General features: G+C 39.4%; 1 protein-coding gene across 1 annotated transcript in view; it reads right to left on the bottom strand.

The window, feature by feature from the left end:
* ACER3 (alkaline ceramidase 3) overlaps positions 1 to 17,447 on the bottom strand; it is a 100,429-nt gene extending 82,982 nt beyond the window's left edge. The window contains exon 1 of the mRNA XM_053924193.1: positions 17,243 to 17,447. Within this exon, the coding sequence (XP_053780168.1) occupies positions 17,243 to 17,345 (103 nt within the window). The 5' untranslated portion in view covers positions 17,346 to 17,447. The remainder of the gene's footprint in view (positions 1 to 17,242) is intronic.
* Between the last annotated feature and the right edge of the window lie 3,330 nt (positions 17,448 to 20,777).

Here is a 20,777-nt window from a genome sequence, read left to right as displayed (position 1 = left end):
TAAATAAAATCTTTTTTTAAAAAAAATCACTTTGTGAGGTGGGTTTATCATTCTTATTCTATGTACCAGGAAATTGAGGCACAGCAAGATTACAAAACTTGCCCAATTATCATATAGCTCCTAAGCAGGAATATCTAGGTTCAATCTCATGTCATTTCCCTTTAACAACAAGCGGTGTGCCTCCTACCACATCATGCAAAAAGAAAAAGCAAGAGAGAAGAAAGAAGACAAAAGAGGCACAATCATTAATGTTGTTAGTATAGATACTAATAATTCTTAAGAGGCAAGCAAACCATGTAATTCTGGCAACTATACTAAATACATCTGAACCTCTATAGAATGTATTCATTTGTCATCTGTATGATTAAAGAAATGATACTGTCTAAAGATAGTTCCTTCACTGCTATAATGAACCCCTTTTCTTTTGTTATTTACATTTTCTAATGTTTATACTTATACCCTAGGTAGAACATGACCTACTGGGGAAAAAGGCCAGCATACAACTTTGCAAAGTAATATACATATATTAGGTATTAGTAAATATTTGTTGGTTAGATACTTTGTAGTCAGTAAGTACTTGAATAGTTGATGATATGATTAGCCTTCAGTGACAATGGACTTAAAGTTCTGGTTTTGAGGTTCAGTCTGGAAAAGTATTCTGCTTTAATGGATCACGACCAAAACACACTCCTGGTTATCTGAATTGATTCACCATTTATTTTGTATTCTCCATGTTATCAAAATGGCTGCAGAATGACAGTCTGGTGAAAATAAACCTTTTTTTATTCTATAAATTACAATGGGCAGAATATGCCAAGCCATTCCCCACTAGTTTAAGAAACATTTATTGAGAACTTAATCTACACTGTGCTAAGTGTTGTGGATACAGAAGTAAAGCTAAAAAACTTTTTAACTGAGGCACTATCAACATACCGGACAGTAAAGACATGTATATAAGTACAATACTGTGTGAAGTATATACACATCATTCATTCAATGAATACTTATTGAAAGCTTCATATACTTACAAGCACTGGGACATAACAATGAACAAGACCCTCGGGCTCTTGACCTCATAGACGTTGTAATCTAACATGGTCTCGAAGATTTCCCAAGTATCCAGAAAAATAAATCCATGGTTAAAAATCACAAGAATACATGAGAAAATATGCAGCCATAAAGCAACAATTGGTAAAACAACAAGCAACAAAGACAGACAAGCAAAGATGAAAGATACTGAAATTAATGGATACAGAATATTAAATAAGTATGTTTGATATGTTTAAAGTAATAAAAGAAAGGAACAAAAAATAAATAAGGAAGAAAAATTATCAAAAATTATCAGGCAACTTTGAAAAAGAAACAATTGAACCTTTAGAAATGAAAAATATAATAATTAAAAATACTCAGGAGAAACGGTGAATTTAGAAGGGAAAAAAAGGCTTAATTAACCACATAAAGAGAAATGAGAGGGATAAAGCACGACATTCCAGCCAGAAAAGGTAATGTATGCAAACACACGAGACCACGAAGCTGCACTATGTTCAAGAAATGAAAGCTGAATCATACTGCTAAAGTACAAAGTGCGTATGTTTACAAAGGCAGCGATTACATCAGAAAAGTCGTCAAGGGCTAGACTGCGAAAGTCTTCATACACTATACTCTATATTCCATGTGTGCCAATATTGATTATCTGAAGTTCTTATTTTATATACCTGCAAGTACACATATTTATATTTTACATAGCAAACAGTATTTCCAGTTTTGAAATATATCAGTCCTTAGCTAAAAGAAAGTAAAGAAATGGCAGACAACCCCCAAATCCTCTTTAGAAATGCCTAGACATGCTGGATAAAATTTGATAAATAAGTTTTCAAATGTACAAATGGGCTCCCAAAAGACTGAAGGTAATTCCCAGAGGGTTAATCTACAGCAGGAAGAGGCAGGGCAGTGACTTACCTGTCACAGTACCACAAGACGTTGAGTTTCAATGCCCAGACAAGAAGAGGCCTTGGCCCATGCAAGGATGGGAATTGGATCTGAGATCATAAAGCTGAGATGCCTGAGGGGCTATCTGAGTAGTAGCTGAGTGAAACAGAAAAGTAACCACCCAGATTTCCAGTCAAGATGGAGGCAAAGGCAAACACACTCTGCTTCCTCACACAACCACAGAAAAAATTACAATTCAGCTAATGGAGTCTTCCCTATTCAAACTCAGATGATATCGCAGCTCCAGTTAACACTGTGACTGCAGCCCATGACTGCGGTCTTGTGAGACCCTAAGCAAAGAATCCAGATAAAATGGAGGAAAAAGGGTTAGGGTTTTCAGGAACAACTATAAAAGACACATGGACAAAACCAAGGGGGGGTGTGTGGAATTGGGGGAGGGAGGTGGGGATGGCTGGGGAGGGAGAGGTGGGCAGAAGGCAGAAAACTGTACTTGAACAATAAAATTAAAAAGAAATGAAAAAATTAAGATAGTAAAAAAACAACAAATTCACATGCTTAAAAAAAAAAAAAAAACAATAGAACCCAGATAAGCCAGGCACACACTCCTAACCTATAGAAAGTGTGAGATTATAAATGTGTGTTAACTAAAGCCACTAAATTTTTGGTAATATGTTATGCAGCAAAGACGACCAATACATGGGAGAAATAAATGCTGCACAACAATAGTATATAAGTTAGGAGGGGCATATTCAAAGTTAAAGTAGGTTCTTTGTCTAAAAGGAGAGAAAAGATCAGTGTGGACTTTAAGTCAAATATGCCTTTTAAAAAATTCTAAGTAACCTTTAGAAGAACAGAACTAGAAAAGCAAAGGATTTGTGCACATCTTTTAAAACCACCACAGTTGATAAGCTGATTCTAAAATGTATATGGAAATGCTTAAGACCTAGAATATCCAAAACAATCTTTAAAAAGAACCAAGTTGAAAGACTTACAGTATTTCACTTCAAGATACCCTATTAAGCTGTATTTATCAGACTGTGTGGTAATGGCATACATATTTACAAAGAGACCAGCAGATTAGGGAGCCCAGAAGTAGATCACTACGTGCTGTCCTCCGATTTATGAGAAAGGAGTGAAAGCAAATGTCTTTCAGCAGAAGATGCTGTAACAACTAGATGTTTATATGGGAAATAAATAAACCCCAATCCCTACTTCACATCACCTGTGACAATGAAGTTGAGATGCATACAGACCAAAATATAAAACTATAACAATATATCTTCTAGAAGAGAAGGTGGAATATATCTTCACAATCTGAGTGTAGACAGGTTTGTAGACAGGATAAGGAAGGAAATAACCATAAAAGAAAAAGCTGACAAATTATAGACTCCATCAAAATTTAAAACTTCTTTTCATTAAAAGACACCTCTAACCCTAATTGGCGTGGTTCTGTGGGTTGAGTGTCATCCCACAAACCAAAAGGTCGGGGGTTAGATTTGCGGTCAGGGTGTATGCATGGGTTGCAGGCCAGGTCCCTCGTTTGGAGCATGCGAGAGACAGCCAATAGATGTTTCTCTAGTACACAGGTGTTTCTCTCCCTCTTTTCCTCTCTCCCTCCCCTCTCTCAATAAATAAATATATGAATAAATGGATAAATAAATAAAATCTTTTTTTAAGGCACCTCTAAGAAGATGAATAGACAAAACAGACAGGGAGAAAATAGTCACAAAACATCCATCTGATAAAAGGACTTATGTCCAGAATATTTAAGGAGCTCCTACAACTCAATAATGAAAAAACAACTTTTTTTAGGCAACAGATTTGAAAAGACATGTCACAAAAAAAGATATTCTAATGGTCAAGAAGAACATGAAAATGTGCTCAACATCTTTAGTCATCAGGTAAAAGCTAATTGAAACGATGAGTTCAGAATGAATAAAATTAAAAATGAAGACAACACCAAATGTTGCTGAGGATACAGAGTACCTAAGACTTCCATGATAAAAATGAAAAATGGTACATCACTTTGGGAAAAAGTCTCACAGTCCCTTATAAAACTAAATATAAACTAACCCTATGACCTGGCAATTCCATTCCTAGGAATTTACCCAAAAAAGATGAAAACATGTGTTTACAGAAAGACTTGTAGAATAATGTTCATAGTAGCTTTATTCATAATAGCCAAAACTAGAAACAGCCTAGGTGTCCATCAATAGGAGAATGGATAAACAATCTATGGTAATATTCGTACAATGAAACATTATTCAACAACTAAAAGGAACAAACTACTGATACAACAGCATAGATAAATCTCATTTCTCACAAGCATGGATCTTAAATGGATTAATAAAGATTTAAAATGTTTTCAATTTTAACTTCTATTACATTAAACACCAACTGATTTATCACAAAGTTCTTCAGTGTCTTCAATAAATTTTAAATGTGTAAAGGGGTCATGAATCCAAAAAGCTACTTCTGATCTAGTAAAAATTGAGTACAGGCGTGCACTATAACCTAACAATTACACTCCTAAGTACACACTGAAATTCTTAAACATTTGTGTGTACCACAAGAGGTATAAGTATGTTCATAGCATTATCTGTTATAGCAAAACTGGAAACAAAACATCCAATAACTGAGGAATGGATAAATATATTAATACAGTAAAACTCTAAACAACATAGAAATAAATATACACATAAAAATAAATATATAAATACCCATACCCATCAACACAGACAATTCTTAGGAACATGTGTAATACTAAAGACCACAATCTGAGTGAAAAAGCAACTTGCAGAATATATATAAGGGACAGTTTCACTTAAAATATAAAATATAAAACCAGCAAACCTAAAGTGTATTTTTAAGAGTACATAAGTGGTAAAAATCTAGGAAATGATAAATACGAAAGTAAGGATAGCTAAATGTTTATTTAATGACTGCTCTTAACCAAAGTATAGTTCTTCTTTATCAACGTCATAATTCTCTTCAATTGTCAAGTTTTAGGTCTGACATTGCCAGAGTAGTGAAAGAACACAGAACATATAATATCTGATTAGCAAGACTAATTGCATCAACTCCAGTGATCAAAGGGACATCAGACAACAAAGTAGACATGCCCTCCTGTCTGCTTAAAAAAAAAAAAAAAAGGTGGGGGTAGGGGGGCACAACCGCTACCCAGCAGGTAATATTGCATTTTGGGAACACTATCTTATCTAGAATCTCTCCTTATCATTGTGTATTAATGAATAAATGAGTGAACGTCAGTCATAAAAACAGTTCTTGGAGCAGTACCTAGATCTTAACACCCATAATTTTGGAGTTCTGCTTTGTTCTGGCTCTATCCAGTCTAGCCACTTGCTGTTAAAATCAGCATGCTCTGCAAAGTTAAAGAACTTTTAAGAGCATGAGTGTACACCTACAATAAGCCAAAGATTTTTCTAGCTCTGCAACTGAATTATTTCAACCCGAAGTACTTACTTTCATTGACTAAAACACCTCTTTTGAGTCTCATGAGTAAATTACAGAGATAAGTAAAACACATACAAAAGTCTTCAGATAGAAGGGCCATAAAACTATTAAACCTTATTATATTTAAACTCTTATCCTCTAAAAATAAAAGGTATTGTGTAATTTGGTATACTCTTGAGTTTACACAACAGGAAATCAAAATTGTTCGAAACTCAACCTCAGACACTGTTTCAATTACCTACTGCTGAATAACAACTACCCCATAACTGCATGGCTTTAAAAAACAATTTGTTACTACCTCTCACAGCAACAGCATGAACAATGAAAGGTGCATAAGAGTATAGGTGTATATGTAAACTGCCTGTTTTGGCAAGAATACAGACAGTATAAGTAGAGAACTTAGGGAGTACAAGGAAAAGGAGGAAGAAAGACTAAAGAGTTCAGAATACATTGGATACCATAAAGCTGTTCATAGCAGCTTTACTTATAATTGCCAAAACTTGAAAACAGCCTGGTGTCCATCAAAAGGAAAATACAAAACTGTGGAACACTACTTACCAATAAAAAGGAATCACCAATACATGCAATAACATACATGAATCTCAAAAACATTATGCTGAGTGAAAGAAGCCTTACACCAAATAGTTAATACTATGTAATTCCACGTACATGCAGTTCTAGAACTGGCAAATCTAATTTACGGTGGGGGAAAAAATCAGAACATTTTTGCCCTGAGGAAAAGGGGGAAGGTGGAGGTGGGGATTAACAGGAAAAGGGTGTAAGGACCTTTCCTGCTTGATGGTGAAATTCCACCTCTTAGTAGGGGTTTTGGTTACACAGATGTACTTATTTCTCAAAATTGAGCAAATATACACTTAAGATTTGTGCATTACAGTGAATATTAATTTTACACCAAAAGGAAAAAAACAAAGAATTGAACTTTAGTGATATGTTGAAGTACTTAAGGGAAAGTGTACAGATGTCTGCAAATTTACTTTGAAATGTGTCAAAAAATAATGTGAAGTGATAGATGGAGAGAGGAATAGATAAATGGATAGAAAAGTGATAAAACAATTATAGTAAAATGTTAATAGTAGAATCCAGGTAGTAAGTAGGTGAACAGATAGATATTCACTGGAAAATTCTTCCAACTTTGTTGTATGTGTAAAAATACTCATTTTTTAAAAAAGAGATTTTCATGCCATGTTTAGAATTTGGCCTCTATCCTTTAGTCAACAGAAAGTCTTTAAAGAGAAACAGAAGAATCTAATCCTTAAGGAGTAACAAGTCAAGGTATGAAGAGGTATCCACTGACTGAGAGAATGTAGTTACAGATGACAAAGGGAATCAACCGGGCAAAAGCAATTTGATTAAAGCCGTATGGCACATGCGATACTCAAGCTGACCTTCCCACTCAAAACGCCTAAAAATTCTGGTATATTCACAACATATTCACACAAATGAAAGAGAGAATGAAGGAGAAAGGAAGAAAGATCCGCTAAGGTGAGGAATCAAGTAAGAGGCCTTGCCAAATAAAGATTTAATCTCCCCACTCCACCCGCCTGAAACCCAGCATTTGATCCTAAGGCCTTTCAACTGACTGGACGAAGACAACCACATTATTGAGAGTAATCTTTACTTAAAGTCAAGTGATTATAGATGTTAAGCACATTGACAAAATACCTTCACAAAACACAGAGATTAGTATTTGATTAAATGATTGGACACTAGAGCCTAGCCAAGTTCACATATAACCATCACAGATAAGGAGGCCACAACTGTATCAAAGCATGATTTATTTTTAAAAAATTATTTTGATTCCAATTCAACTAATATTTACTAAGCACCTAGTATTTACCAGGCACTGCACTGTGTGCTTACACATGTATCATGCCCTTTAATTCTCATAACCCTACCAAATAACATTATTCTCATTTTATAGAAAATAAACTGATACAAAAAATAATTAAGTGATTTGCCCAAAGTCACAAGATTCAATAAAAAGTTCAGGCAGAGGTAGTTAGACACACTGTGTCCCTCCCACAACCAAAAGAAGGACAACAACAAATTTAAAAACAAAAAAACAACCAGAACTGACAAAATCTAACTGTATGGAAGTCTGACAACCAAGTAGTTAAACAAGAAACACTCATCCAGACCTGTAGGGGAGGCGGAAATGGGCAGTGGGGTGGGGAGGACTCGGGGCAAGGCAGCTGCTGGAGGACCGGGGCGGGGAAGGAGGCGGCTGGTGGACCCCTCAAGGTAGCGGATTACGCACTGGGTGGTACCACATTAGCATGCAGATAAACCGGGAGGAACAACTGGGGAGCAAGCCAGACTGCGCAACCCAGAGTTCCAATGCAGGAAAATAAAGCCTCAAAGGCTCTGACTGAAAACACCCATGGGGGTTGAGGCAGCAGGGGGAGAAACTCCCAGCCTCACAGGACAGTTCGTTGGAGAGACCCACAGACTCCTAGAACATACACAAGCCCACCCACCTGGGAATCAGCACCAGAAGGGCCCAATTTGATTGTGAGTAGTGGGAGAAGTGACTGAAAACTGGCAGAGAGCAGAGCAAGCAGCACTGTTCCCTCTAGGACCCCTCCCCCACATACAGCATCACAGCACAGTGACATGCTTGCCCCGCCCTAGGGAATACCTAAGGCTCCGCCCCTCACTAGTAACCGGCAGGGGCAGGTACAAAAAAAAAAAAAAAATGGCCCAAATGAAAGAACAGATCAAAGCTCCAGAAATAATACAACTATGCGATGAAGAGATAGCCAACCTATCAGATGCATAATTCAAGACACTGGTAATTGGGATGCTCACAGAATTGGTTGAATATGGTTGCAAATTAGATGAAAAAATGAAGGCTATGCTAAGTGCAATAAAGGAAAATGTACAGGGAACCAACAGTGACAGAAAGGAAACCGGGACTCAAATCAATGGTTTGGACCAGAAGAAAGAAATAAGCATTCAACCAGAACAGAATGAAGAAACTAGAATTCAAAAAAAATGAGGAGAGACTTAGGAACCTCCGGGACATATTTAAACATTGCAACATCCGAATCATAGGGGTACTAGAAGGAGAAGAGGAACAGCAGGAAATTGAAAACTTATTTGAAAACATAATAAAGGAGAACTTCCCCAATCTGGCAAAGAAAATAGACTTCCAGGAAGTCCAGGAAGCTCAGAGACTCCCAAAGAAGTTGGACCCAAACCAAGGCATATCATAATTACATTAGCCAAGATTAAAGATAAGAAGAGAATCTTAAAAGCAGCAAGAGAAAAGGACACAGTAACCTACAAAGGAGTGCCCATAAGACTGTCAGCTGATTTCTCAAAAGAAACCTTGTAGGCAAAAAGGGGCTGGAAAGAAGTATTCCAAGTCATGAAAGGCCAGAAGGACCCACACCCAAGATTACTCTATCCAGCAAAGCTTTCATTTAGAATGGAAGGGCAGATAAAAGTGCTTCCCAGATAAGGTCAAGTTAAAGGAGTTCATTATCACCAAGTCCTTATTATATGAAATATTAAAGGGACTTATCTAAGAAAAAGAAGATCAAAAATATGAAAAGTAAAATGACAACGAACTCACAGTTATTAACGACCAAACCTAAAACAAAAACAAAAACAAAAACTAAGCAAACAACTAGAACAGGAACAGAATCACAGAAATGGAGATCACATAAAGGGTTATCAATAGGGGGGTGGAAGGGGGAGAGAGTAGGAAAGGTACAGAGAATAAGTAGCATAAATGGTAGGTAGAAAATAGACAAGGGGAGGGTAAGAATAGTGTAGGAAATGTAGAAGCCAAAGAACTTACATGTATGAACCATGGACATGAACTAAAGGGGGGGAATGTGGGTAGGAGAGGGTGTGCAGGGTGGAGGGGAATAAAGGGGGGAGAATGGGACAACTGTAATAGCATAATCAATAAAATACATTAAAAAAAAGTTCAGGTAGAAATCTTGATGTTGAATTCAAGTAAAACAGGTAGGACTTTCACGTCACCATAAACTGCTTTTGCTGTCTCTTTTGGGCACCATCATTTTTCAGGGTCCAAAATGTTTCTTTAATGCCTTTACTTCTTTTTAAAATATTTTTTAAAATTTATTTACTGATATTTAGAGAGAAGGGGAGGAAGAGAGAGAGAAACATTGATCGGTAGCTTCCCATACGAGCCCAGACCAGGAACAGAACCTACAAACCTGGGTATGTGCCCCAACCAGTAATGAAATGGGACAACATTCCAACCAACTGAGCCACTCGGCCAGGGTAACATTTTTACTTCTTTGAAAATGAAAGAAGGTGAAAGGATTAGCAAAAGAACATATATGCATGACCCAAGGACACAAACAACCATGTGGTAATGGCCTGAATGAGGGGAGAAGGGGGCATGGGTGGGGGGTGGGTGGAGGTGAGCAAGGGGGAGGGGAAGTGGGACAACTATAATAGCATAAAGAATAAAATACAATAAAAAAATAAAAAATAAAAATAAATGCTGTGTATACTACCTAAATCTTCAGGTGAGGGGTTTTTTTTTCCACTGACTGATAAACAGTTGACAAAGGGACAAGGGTAGAACCAAAAATCAAAGAAATGACTTAAAATTTTAACCTGAAATAATAATGTACTGGGTCAGACTTTCATTTAAATGTTTACTATTCTATGTATTCCAGCTCAGTAGAGTTCCCCAAATTACCACAAGATTATTTGTTCCCCTTATTTACCCACACATGAATTACTGTTCCATTAAAAAAAAAAAGTCAATCTTTTCTTCTAACATGGGCTGCCAAATAACAAGTCTTTCTAGTTAATATCTTGGATGACCTGAGTAAATGCTAAGTCAAGATTAGACTTCAAAATGTAATTAGCCTTCAAGTATTACTAAACTCCAATTAGTAAACTATAGACTTAAGTCTAAAAGGTGTTTGGTTTGAGCCTGGCTAAGGTATTAGAAGCAAATGAGAATGAAACCTTTCTGAAATGAAAACGTAGTTAGTTCAATTTTAAGTTCCAGTTTTGCTGATACCAAGAACAATCATTTTCAAACTTTCCTTCAGATGCAGTGTTTTCAGCCTGTGGCTGGGGGTGGACACCTAACTTGGTTTAAAAGGTATTAGAAGCAAATGAGAATGAAACCTTTCTGAAATGAAAACGTAGTTAGTTCAATTTTAAGTTCCAGTTTTGCTGATACCAAGAACAATCATTTTCAAACTTTCCTTCAGATGCAGTGTTTTCAGCCTGTGGCTGGGGGTGGACACCTAACTTGGTTTTCAAAATTAGAAACCTAGGTTCCAACACCAGCCCTGTGATCCTGAGCAAGGCATTATCCTTTAGAATGTGGTTTCCTTACATACAAACAGGGATAACGTCTACACCTCATGAGGAAAAGGAATTAAAAATGCTTTTTGAACTGTAAAGCCTTGATTCTTGTACATATTCTCTAGGCCAGTAGCACTGGAATCACCTGATAGCTTATAAGAAATGCAGAATCTAAGGCCACTGAATCCAGAGCTACTGAATCGGAATTTACATTTTAACAAGATCTCTAGGTAATTCACATGCACATTAAAGTCATTAACAAGATAGTATCAACAACATTTGACATCCTCCTCTTCAGCTTAACCATTTCTCATACTGAGAAACTACTAAATGTGGATTCTGGCCTAGGTTCCACCACTAATTTGCAACATAATCTTGGGCAAATCGCTTCAATTCTCAAGATCTTTCTCCTTATGTTTAGAATGAGGTTAGACCACTAGTTCCCAACCCGAGGTTCCAGGACCCTTTGGAGTCTGAAATAGTGGTAATGGAGGGAGGCAAGATAGTAAGGTAGTTAAAGAACATAGCTTTGGAACCAAATGGCCCCTGGAATCGCTTAGGCTCTGCCACTTAACAGTGTGTGACCTAGAAGAAGTTACTTAACCTTCCTAAACATCAATGTCTTCAACTGCAAAATCAGGATTATAACAGTACCTACAACTCAGAGATCCAGCAGTATACCACATGGTTACAAATGAGTGCTCCGCTAGGTGATCTTTCAGGGTGATAGAAATAGTCTACAACTTGATTGGGATGGTTGCACAGATGTGTATACACCTGTCAAAACTTTGCAAACTGTACACTTAAAATGGGTGTATTTTATTTTAAGTAAATGATACCTAACAAAGCTAATTTGAAAAGTAAGTAAGAGAAAGGTAAGAGAATGTGCTCTGGAGTCAGATTCTGTGAATTCAAATCCTTGCTTTGCCTCTTGCGAAGTGGAAAACTTTGCACAAATTATTTAACCCCTCTGTGACCTAAATTCCCACATCTATAAAATAGTACTAGCAGAATCTAACTTAACAGGGTTGTTATAAGGATTATAATAAAGGCTCTTAAGAGATAATATATATACTCGAGAGCTTTGCACATTAAGTGCCCACAATATTGGCTATTTTCAATATTTCAAAAATCACATTTATTCACAGTAAGGATGCAGTGAAGATATTATGCAGTTCTGCTTTGAACTTATACCAATTATGCCAATACATTAAGGGAATCAGTGACTGTATCTTATAAATCGATACAGTGTGATAATAGTGACTAGATCTCCTCTGACTCACAGTTACATGTGCCTTTGATTAATTAAAATGGGGTAATAATTATGATTTATGTAGAAACAATAATAAATTAGAAGAGGCAACTCAACTACATGCTTTGCTACCTGTACAAGAACTGAACGACAGTTGTGCAGTGACTAATCACCAACAGACTTTGCTCTGATGTTTTATCCATAGTTAGCAGCTTAGGCAGAGAAAAGATAGTGGGAAGGGACCTAAAAAAATAAAAAAGGAAAGAAAAAGAAAGGCAGCAATGAACTACAAGCAGCTAGATGCCCTGAATGGCATTATGTGCATGGCAGAGGCAGCTGGCTGAAGCCTCTCTGGTCTCGGCGGCAGTGGCAAGGAAAAAAAGACCCCTTTGCCCCATCTAAATGAATCTCATAATAAAGATCGAAAGAGTAAGGGTTGCCCTGCTTTTCTTCTACCCAATTCCTGAGAAAGGGATGGGAAGAGGGGCAGCAAGCCTGTGAAAAAAGACAGCAACTACCTAGCTTTTGTAACCCCTATAAGACTCATAGTTAGGAATTTTAAAATATATTTTAGCTTTCCGATAAATAAACCCTCTGTAATATGTCAATTCTTGGACATTCTTCTTTCACATGCATTTTTAGTAATGCATGTCCCTTGAAAACAGGAAAGCCTATTTGAACTTACCTGTTTATACTCCTACTAATCTGTTAGCTACCTTAGAGAGTGTCTTCACATAGTTTTGTGCTGAGCCAATGACTAAAAAGGTGTTCAACAACTATTTGCTGAACAAACAAGACATTCTGAAAATTTTTTCGCTAGGTAATTCTCCTCAAAGGCCGTAATTAAAGCATAGCATTTACTTCCACTTCCCTTTAGGTAATCTTTCTTCCATGAAACCAACTACACCTGAAATTCCACTTCCTGTAGACAGTATGTCTTGCTAGAAAGAGCCGTCAGACCTATATTTGAATATTTCTGCCACTTAATAGCTGTATGGTGCTGAGCAGGTTACTTCTGTAAGACTCAGTATCCTCATCTAAAAAAAAAGGGAATAACATCATCTGCTTATTACTTCCTAGGAATGTTCTGAGTAATAGAAATACACAAGCAGATGTGGGGGAAAGGTGGAAAACTGTACTTGAACAACAATAAGAAAAAAATTGAAAAAAATAAATGAATATGTAAAAAAAAGAAATACACAAGCAGCCTTCACTTTGCATGGTTCTAATATGCACAAATTTCAGTTACCACAGTACATTAACTGTGAGTAATTAAACATAGTACTACAAACTTTGCTACCAGATCTTCAGTCTGCAAATCCTATGTAAGTAATAGCACATCACCATCAGTGATTAACCAAGTCACTTCTTTCAAAGTCTGTTGGTGGACTTGACAAAATAAACTGCAAAGGAACAACAATTGGGCTGTTGGAGAACTTCGCATCAGCAACAATAAAAGCCAGGACACAATGGAATAATATTTTCAAAATGCTGAGAGAAAAATATCTCTCTGCCTGAACTGCTAACTGTGGATAAAACATATCTCTCTACCTAAACGGCTAACTGTGGATAAAACATATCTCTCTGCCTAAACTGCTAACTGTGGATAAAACATATCTCTCTGCCTAAACTGCTAACTGTGGATAAAACATATCTCTCTGCCTAAACTGCTAACTGTGGATAAAACATATCTCTCTGACTAAACTGCTAACTATGGATAAAACATCAGGGCAAAGCCCCTTGGTGATTAGGCACTGTTAGTCAGTTCTCATGCAGATAGCAAAGCGTGTAGTTGAGTCGCCGCCTTGTTTCCTGGTGATGAATGTATGTGACATTTTGCAAAAATGAACAATCAAAAGAGAACAGGCCAACAATGACGAAAGTACAGCAAGGAGACAAAAGTGACAATGTTAGGAGTGAAATTCCAATCATCCATAAATAGGTGACAGCAGAAGTAGATGACCATGACAATGTTGACCCCACTGCCGTTTGAGAGACTCCAGGTGCACAGGCAGAGAAACTTAGCGAGGGCAAACTACTGACACAAATGAACGACAAGAAAACGGCTGCGAGAAGAGTATGAAGATGGACCAGAAGTGACACCAGCAAAAAACTTAATGTTAAAGGAACTCTCGGATATATTTCACAATGTGAGAAGTACAAAGAATAAAATGCTGGAAGCTGATTCAAACTTAGAAAGGAGTATGACAATCCAACAAGGCGTAGTAAAATACTCCTTCCACATCACATGTTATAAGACAAGAAGGCAGTCCCTGTTCAAACTACTCTTAAGTTCTTTAGCAAAAAAAAAAAACTAACCATTTTAATTCTCAATGTACTAAATATTAGTTTTACTATCTTTTCCATTTCTCTCTATATTTTTAACCAACAAAAAAAGGGTTTACAATATATGACAAAAAATTTTAAAGGTCACAGAACAATCATAACTTTTCCCATTAATTAAGATCACCTTGCCAGTTTTAACTTGCACGAACAATCATGCAAGTTTATGTTGTCATTTACGTTGCACAATGTGTTGCAAAGTGTGGACTACCTGTACCTATAACTGCTGGCACATCAAGGTGCTTATTATTTCACAACTAAAGAGAAATCTTCTACCCTTTCCCCTGGTCCTTACAATCTGCTCAAACAGAAAAGAAATTTGAATTCAACTTGGCTGATGTTATAGAGATAGCTTCTGACTAAGAACCATTGCCCTATCTGAATATGCAATTTCCCAAACTCATCTTTACGTGAACCAAAATACATCCACCCTAATGCTGAAAGGCTTCTTGAACAGTTATTCACTTTTTCCTTTGTGTAGTATACTATTTCATGCTTGTCCTCATCCCTTTCTTGGAGGATATTAATTAACAATGAATCTGATAGAAGTAATATGGCATAGTAGCTCTGGAGTCAGACCTCAACTTGAATACTACCTCCCCACCACTCTTTGCAACCTCACTTCTTAGAGTACAACCTTACTACTTACTTTAATTTCCCAATCTGTGAAATGAGGATAACAATACCTTCTTTCTGGAGTTATGGTAAAGATCAAAAGAGGTAAGATATATGAAGCACTTAGGAATGTGTGGTACATAGGAGGCACTTAGATACAGTTATTGTCACTATTATTACTATCCTCAGTGTTTCTATCATTAATTTAAATATTAGAATGATGATAAAGTTGCATTTGTTTTAAAGACATCATTATTAATCAGCATATTTTTCACTTGCTGGGTAAGAAGACTTTACCTCAACTTCCTCCAGATCGCTTTTTCCTGCCAAGGTACATGTGAAAAGGGTGGCCCACATTCACTCATCACCTTCTTGCAACCCCCGACTCCTATGTCAAAACCCTCCCTGCAGTCTGCTCAGAGCTTCCTCTTCTAAGGACATTAATAACTAAAGCCATTTCCCATTTCTCAGAGCTATCTGCCAGAACAGTAGTATCTAGTTCACATGACTTAACTGTCAGTTTTCTCTTTTAATTCTAACCCTTGGTTCTAAACTAACAGTCATTATTACCTATGTTGACCCATAAAGATGCAAAGAACCTAAAGGTCAACTAAAGCCAACCCACCTTTTCCCTTACTAAACAAGTAATTCCCCCTAAAATATTCACGTTTTGAGTTAGTTGAGCAATGTCTGTTTTAACACTTTGTGTCAAAAAGTCCTCTCTACCTCACAAGTCAACCCATTCCAAGATCCCATCCTTAGATAAAAAGTTGCCTACGATGAAGCAAAATCTCTCTCCTTACAGTTAGTGTCCACCCATAGGCACTAATTCCAGATGACAGGAAACACTGAAAGTTTAACGCTCTATACGACAGCCCATTAACTTTTGAAGACCCTTCAGTTTCTCTTCCATCCCCAGTTCAGGGAGCACGGTTTCAGGTCCCTTCCCTCTGGACCTCCTCTGGACCAGGGGTAGGCCTGCCAATATGACCAAACAAACTGGTACAGCGCTTCCTTTGCCAACATTTACACTGCCAAGTACTTACCCTACAATGATTCCTTTGCCCATATTCTTTCACCATTATTTTAAAAATATTAATTAAAACCAGTAGTTCAGGAAACATCTCAGTCTAAATCCTGGTATAAAGGGAATGGTACTAAAGTCCTAAAACTTCAGCACAAGTTCTGTTTTCCTTCTTTTTTTTTTTTTTTTTAAACTTAGCCAATTACTGGAAACAGAAATAAATAGGATCAGCTGGTATGAAACCCTTGCCTCTCTTCTACAAGTCAAAAACACCTGTCCGGGAGAAGGACCCGACGATGGGAAGGCCAGCTAAAACGTGTGCTCCATGTCCTGGGAAAGCGCAGCAAACGAAAAGGAGGAGGCAGTGGCCAAAAACCATTCTCTACCCCTCGCCAGAAGCAGGTGCCTGGAGAGGCATTAAACGCTGTGCTCTCAAAACATGACCAAAGTAAACACCAGAAAAAGCGGTGTCAGATTTTTCCTGTGCTCTCGGAGGCTGGCAGGACGGTCCCCTGGGGAAACACACACACACACCACACACAGCCCGGGGGGCCAGTGGCGCCCGCCGGGGGCGGCAGCTGAAGGAAGTGCAGTCGGAGATAGCGGTGTCCTCGGATGACCCCTAACCCCGGACAGCTGGAGAGGCGGCAGAGCAGAAGGCACTCGGTCCCCTGTGCTCCTGGGACCCTGCACCAGCCGGAGGGTGGAGACTAACGAGGTGCCCTGCCGTCTACCTCTGGTGCCAGCAGAGGGTTCGACAGCTGTGCTCGGGTACTCGAAGGCATCCGGGGCGGGGGGGGGGAATGGAGGTAGGGGGTTGAGATCTGAGACTGGGAAACCGTTTCCTGGAGGGGAGCGAAGAGGTCTAATATTCACGGGGAGAGAGGAAAGCAAAGACCTTAGAGTTCTCACGTATGGGGGAGGGGAGATTGAACGGAGATCTGCTCCCTTCTGTGCCCTTAGGGTGGTGGCAGCAACAGTAGGAGCAGGTGTCCCCCCTCCCCTCCCCCAGCCCGTCCGGACCCCGGCGCTCCCCGGAGACACTCTACATTCCTCTCCGGTCCCTCCATCTGCAGCCTTGCCGTTCCTGCCTCCCGGCCAGGGCTCCCACTCCACTCCCCGCGGCCGGGCCTGCTGCCTCCCGGGCTGCCAGGTCCGCCCTCAGCCTTCCCCACACGGCGTCTCCCCCTCAGCGAGGCGCCCTCTCCGCCTCCCGCCCGCCTCAGGCCGGGGCCCGGGCCGGCGGTCGCACTCACAGAACTCGGCGATGTACCAGGTCACCGCGTAGTTCTCCTCGCACCAGTCCAGCGTGGACGTCGTGCGGCCCCAGTAGCCCTCACGGTCCCCGGCCGGAGCCATCACGCGCGCCGCCGCCGCCCAAGGCGCTCCGCTCGCTGCGCTCGGTTCCGCGGGCTCCCAGGCGGGCTCCGGCCCTGCTCGCGCGCTCGCCTCGCGCGCCGCCCCGCCTTCCCGGAGGGGCGGGGCCTGGCGCCGTCACCGACAAAGTCCTGCGGGGAGGCCCCGCCCCCTAGCGCCTGGAAGCCGTCCCGCCCCCGCCCGCGCAGGGTCCCCTACTAGAGGTCGCTGGGGTTGTCCTGCCCCCTCCTTCCCCAGGAAAGGGTGTGATCCCGAAAGGCAGTTTGCGGCGACTTGGGCGGCCTGCCCCGCCTCGACACGCCCTTGGCTGTGGGTTCGGGGTTCCTGATATCCCGAGGCGGTTTTCTGGCAGGATGTGTCTGAACCTCCATCTGCGTGTGTAGTTCCATTTAATTGGGACGGGGGTGGGATGAAGCCTTCAACCAAGCCCTGGCTTGACAAAACCTGTGCAGAAATGCACCTCAGCGTCTTCCTGTGGCCGCATGTTTCAAAGGAGGCCAGAAACAGAACACACCGAGCCCCCGGGATTCCATTGAAGGTATAAGTGTTTCTTATACCTTCAATGGAAGACAAAGGGAAAGGGCAACAAAAACCTTGGATCGAGAAAAATTAAAAATGGGCTTTGAGATTCTAAAAAGAATGCAGCCAGAGCATGAAGAGTTTACCTGCTTACATTTGGGCTTCCAAGGCCAGAGGTATCTACCCTCTCATTATAATTGTGCCCTACTCTCCCGGCAACCAGCAGCCTCCCCGACATCCAGCCTCAAGACTCAATACTCCACAGAGCTGCTGGAGGGATCTTATAAAACACAAATGCAACTGCCCCTGCCCCTTGGGTTCAGCTGCACCAAACTCTCCCCTAGCTTTCAGTGCGCTAGGTCCACTCCCATCTTCCTGCCTTTGCTCCTGCGGTTCAGCTGGGACCTCCTTCCTCCCTTCCCCATTTAGCTAACTTCCACCGGCCCTTCAAAATCCAGCTTCTTGAAGCCCACCCTGACTCTCAACCTCAAGAGGTCCCTCGCCCTTTGTTCACATCCACCCGTGATACATCCAAATTAGAGAGCTCGCTTCCTATTCTTTATGAAGAGTGTAGTGAAGGATGATATGAATGCTATTTTCCAAAGAAGTAAGTCAGCAAAGGTGTAATCAAAGGTAAAAGAGAAAACAAGGAGAGATGAGTTCACAGCCTCTTCATAAATTGACCCTAGCAGATGACAGATGCAGAACCTTTGTAACAGAGTGCAAAACCTAGAAATAGAGGTTGTGGGTATTAATAGAAATAGTAGGATATCTGAAATTTTTCTTTTGCACCTCAGACATCGAGCTTCTGCTATGTACCCAGCCCTTGGCTGAGTGTTAGGAACAGAGGAGGTAAATAGGAAAGATCTAAGAGGCAATCTCTAGACAGATAAAAGCCTATGAAATGTAGGAAAACTATTTGTAATCATTTTTATCTCATCTTCTAAAATTTCTGTTTTGCTTATATTTTTAATATATAATAACCATAAGTGTATACATTTTATAAATGAATGAATATACAATATTTGTATACTCAAAATGAAAATGCAAAAATACACACTCAAAAGTGATTTGCTGATGATGAGATTGCAATAAAAACAGTGTAGAGGCCACAACAATAGAGTGTGATAATATTTTGCTAGTGGTAAACCCTAAATTAGGATGTTGTGGGATCCCCTTTGTGGAAAGAACCCCTTACCCAGCCAAGTGATTCAAGGCAGGAAATGAGGCCTTAGCTAAATCTATACCCTGCACATTGTTCGTCAACAGTGAAAAAAAAATCCAAGACCAGGACAAAATTCAGGAGGGAGAAGTTCCCCTGCCCAAGAGAAAAGGTGTGCTGCACAGCACCTCTCAGAAAACACAGAGTAGGCTTCCCAGTTCCCTCAGCAACATCTGTCTTCCTTTCTCTCTTTGCTAAAAATCTTGTCCCCTTTGAGTATAAAGGCAACGCATGGCAATGTAAGGGCCCAGAATAACAAAAACTATCTTGAAAGTGAAGTTCCAAGTTGAAGACCTCACACTTCCAGATTCAATACTTAAAACAAAAGCTACACTAATCAGGACAGTGTGGCACTGGCAGAAGGATAGATCAATGGAGTGGAATTGAGACTCCAGTAATAAACTCTTATATTTATAGTCAGTTGAGTTTCAACAAGGATTCCAAGACCATTCAATAGGAATTGCCTTTTCAACACATGGTGCTGCGACAACTGGATATGCACATACCAAAGAATGAAATTAGGCTCCTTCCTGACACAATAAACAAAATTTAACTCAAAATGGATCACAGACTTCCATGTAAGAGTTCAAACAATAAAACTCTTTGAAGTTTAGATAAAAGTAAATTGTTGCTTATATAGAATACCAAAAGCATGGGTAACAAAACAATTGGATAAGTTGGACTTCATCAAAAATAAAAAGGTTTTTGTTTAATTGGTACCATCAAGAAAGTGAAAGGACAACCTCAAAATGGGAGAAAATACTTGCAAATCATATGTCTGATAAGGAGACTTGTATTCAGAATATATAAAGAACTCTTACAATTCAATAAAAACACAACACAATGAAAAAGTGGGCAAAGCATCTGAATAAACATTTCTCCAAGGAAGACATACAAATGGCCAATAATCACAAGAAAAGATATTCATGTTTGCCATTAGAGAAATACAAACCAAAACCACAATGAGATGCCACTTCTCACACACCAGGATAACTATAATCAAAAAATAAATAATAGCAAGTGTTGACAAAGGTGCGGAGAAATGGAAACCTTGGACATTGCTGGTGTGTCATATGCTGCAGTCACTTTGGGAAACAGTTTGACAGTTCCTCAAAATGCTGAGCAAACTTACCATATGACCTAACAATTCTACCCCTAGGTATTTATGTCCACAAAAAGTTATGTAAAGATGTTCATAGCAGCATCATTCATCATAGCCAAAGAGTGGAAACAAACCAAATTCCATCAACTGATGAATGAATTCATAAAATGTGGAATATTCATACAATGGAATATTATTTGGCAATAAAAAGAAATAAAATACTGACACATGATACAACATGGATGAACCTTGAAATGTTATGCTGCACCAAAGAAGCCAAACACGAAAAGGTACATGTTGTATGACTCCATTTATACACCATCCTGATTGGGCAGATCTGTAGAGATAGAAGGTAAATTAGTGATTGCCTAGAGAGGGAGTGGGAATGACCACTGAAGCATGCCAGGTTCCTTTTGGGATGATGAAAGTGTCCTGAAACTAGACTGTTGTAATGGTTGTACATGAATATGCAAAAAAAAGAAACCCCCAAACAAACCCCAAAACCTTGAATTGTGTAATTTAAATTGAACACAGAATGTTTTAAATGGTTGCACTATATAGCATATGAATT

This window comes from Desmodus rotundus, chromosome 5 (genome assembly GCF_022682495.2).
Source record: "Desmodus rotundus isolate HL8 chromosome 5, HLdesRot8A.1, whole genome shotgun sequence".
Classification (NCBI taxonomy): domain Eukaryota; kingdom Metazoa; phylum Chordata; class Mammalia; order Chiroptera; family Phyllostomidae; genus Desmodus; species Desmodus rotundus.
The sequence above is the reverse complement of the archived record's forward strand: the minus strand, read 5'-3'. Positions and strand labels throughout refer to the sequence as shown.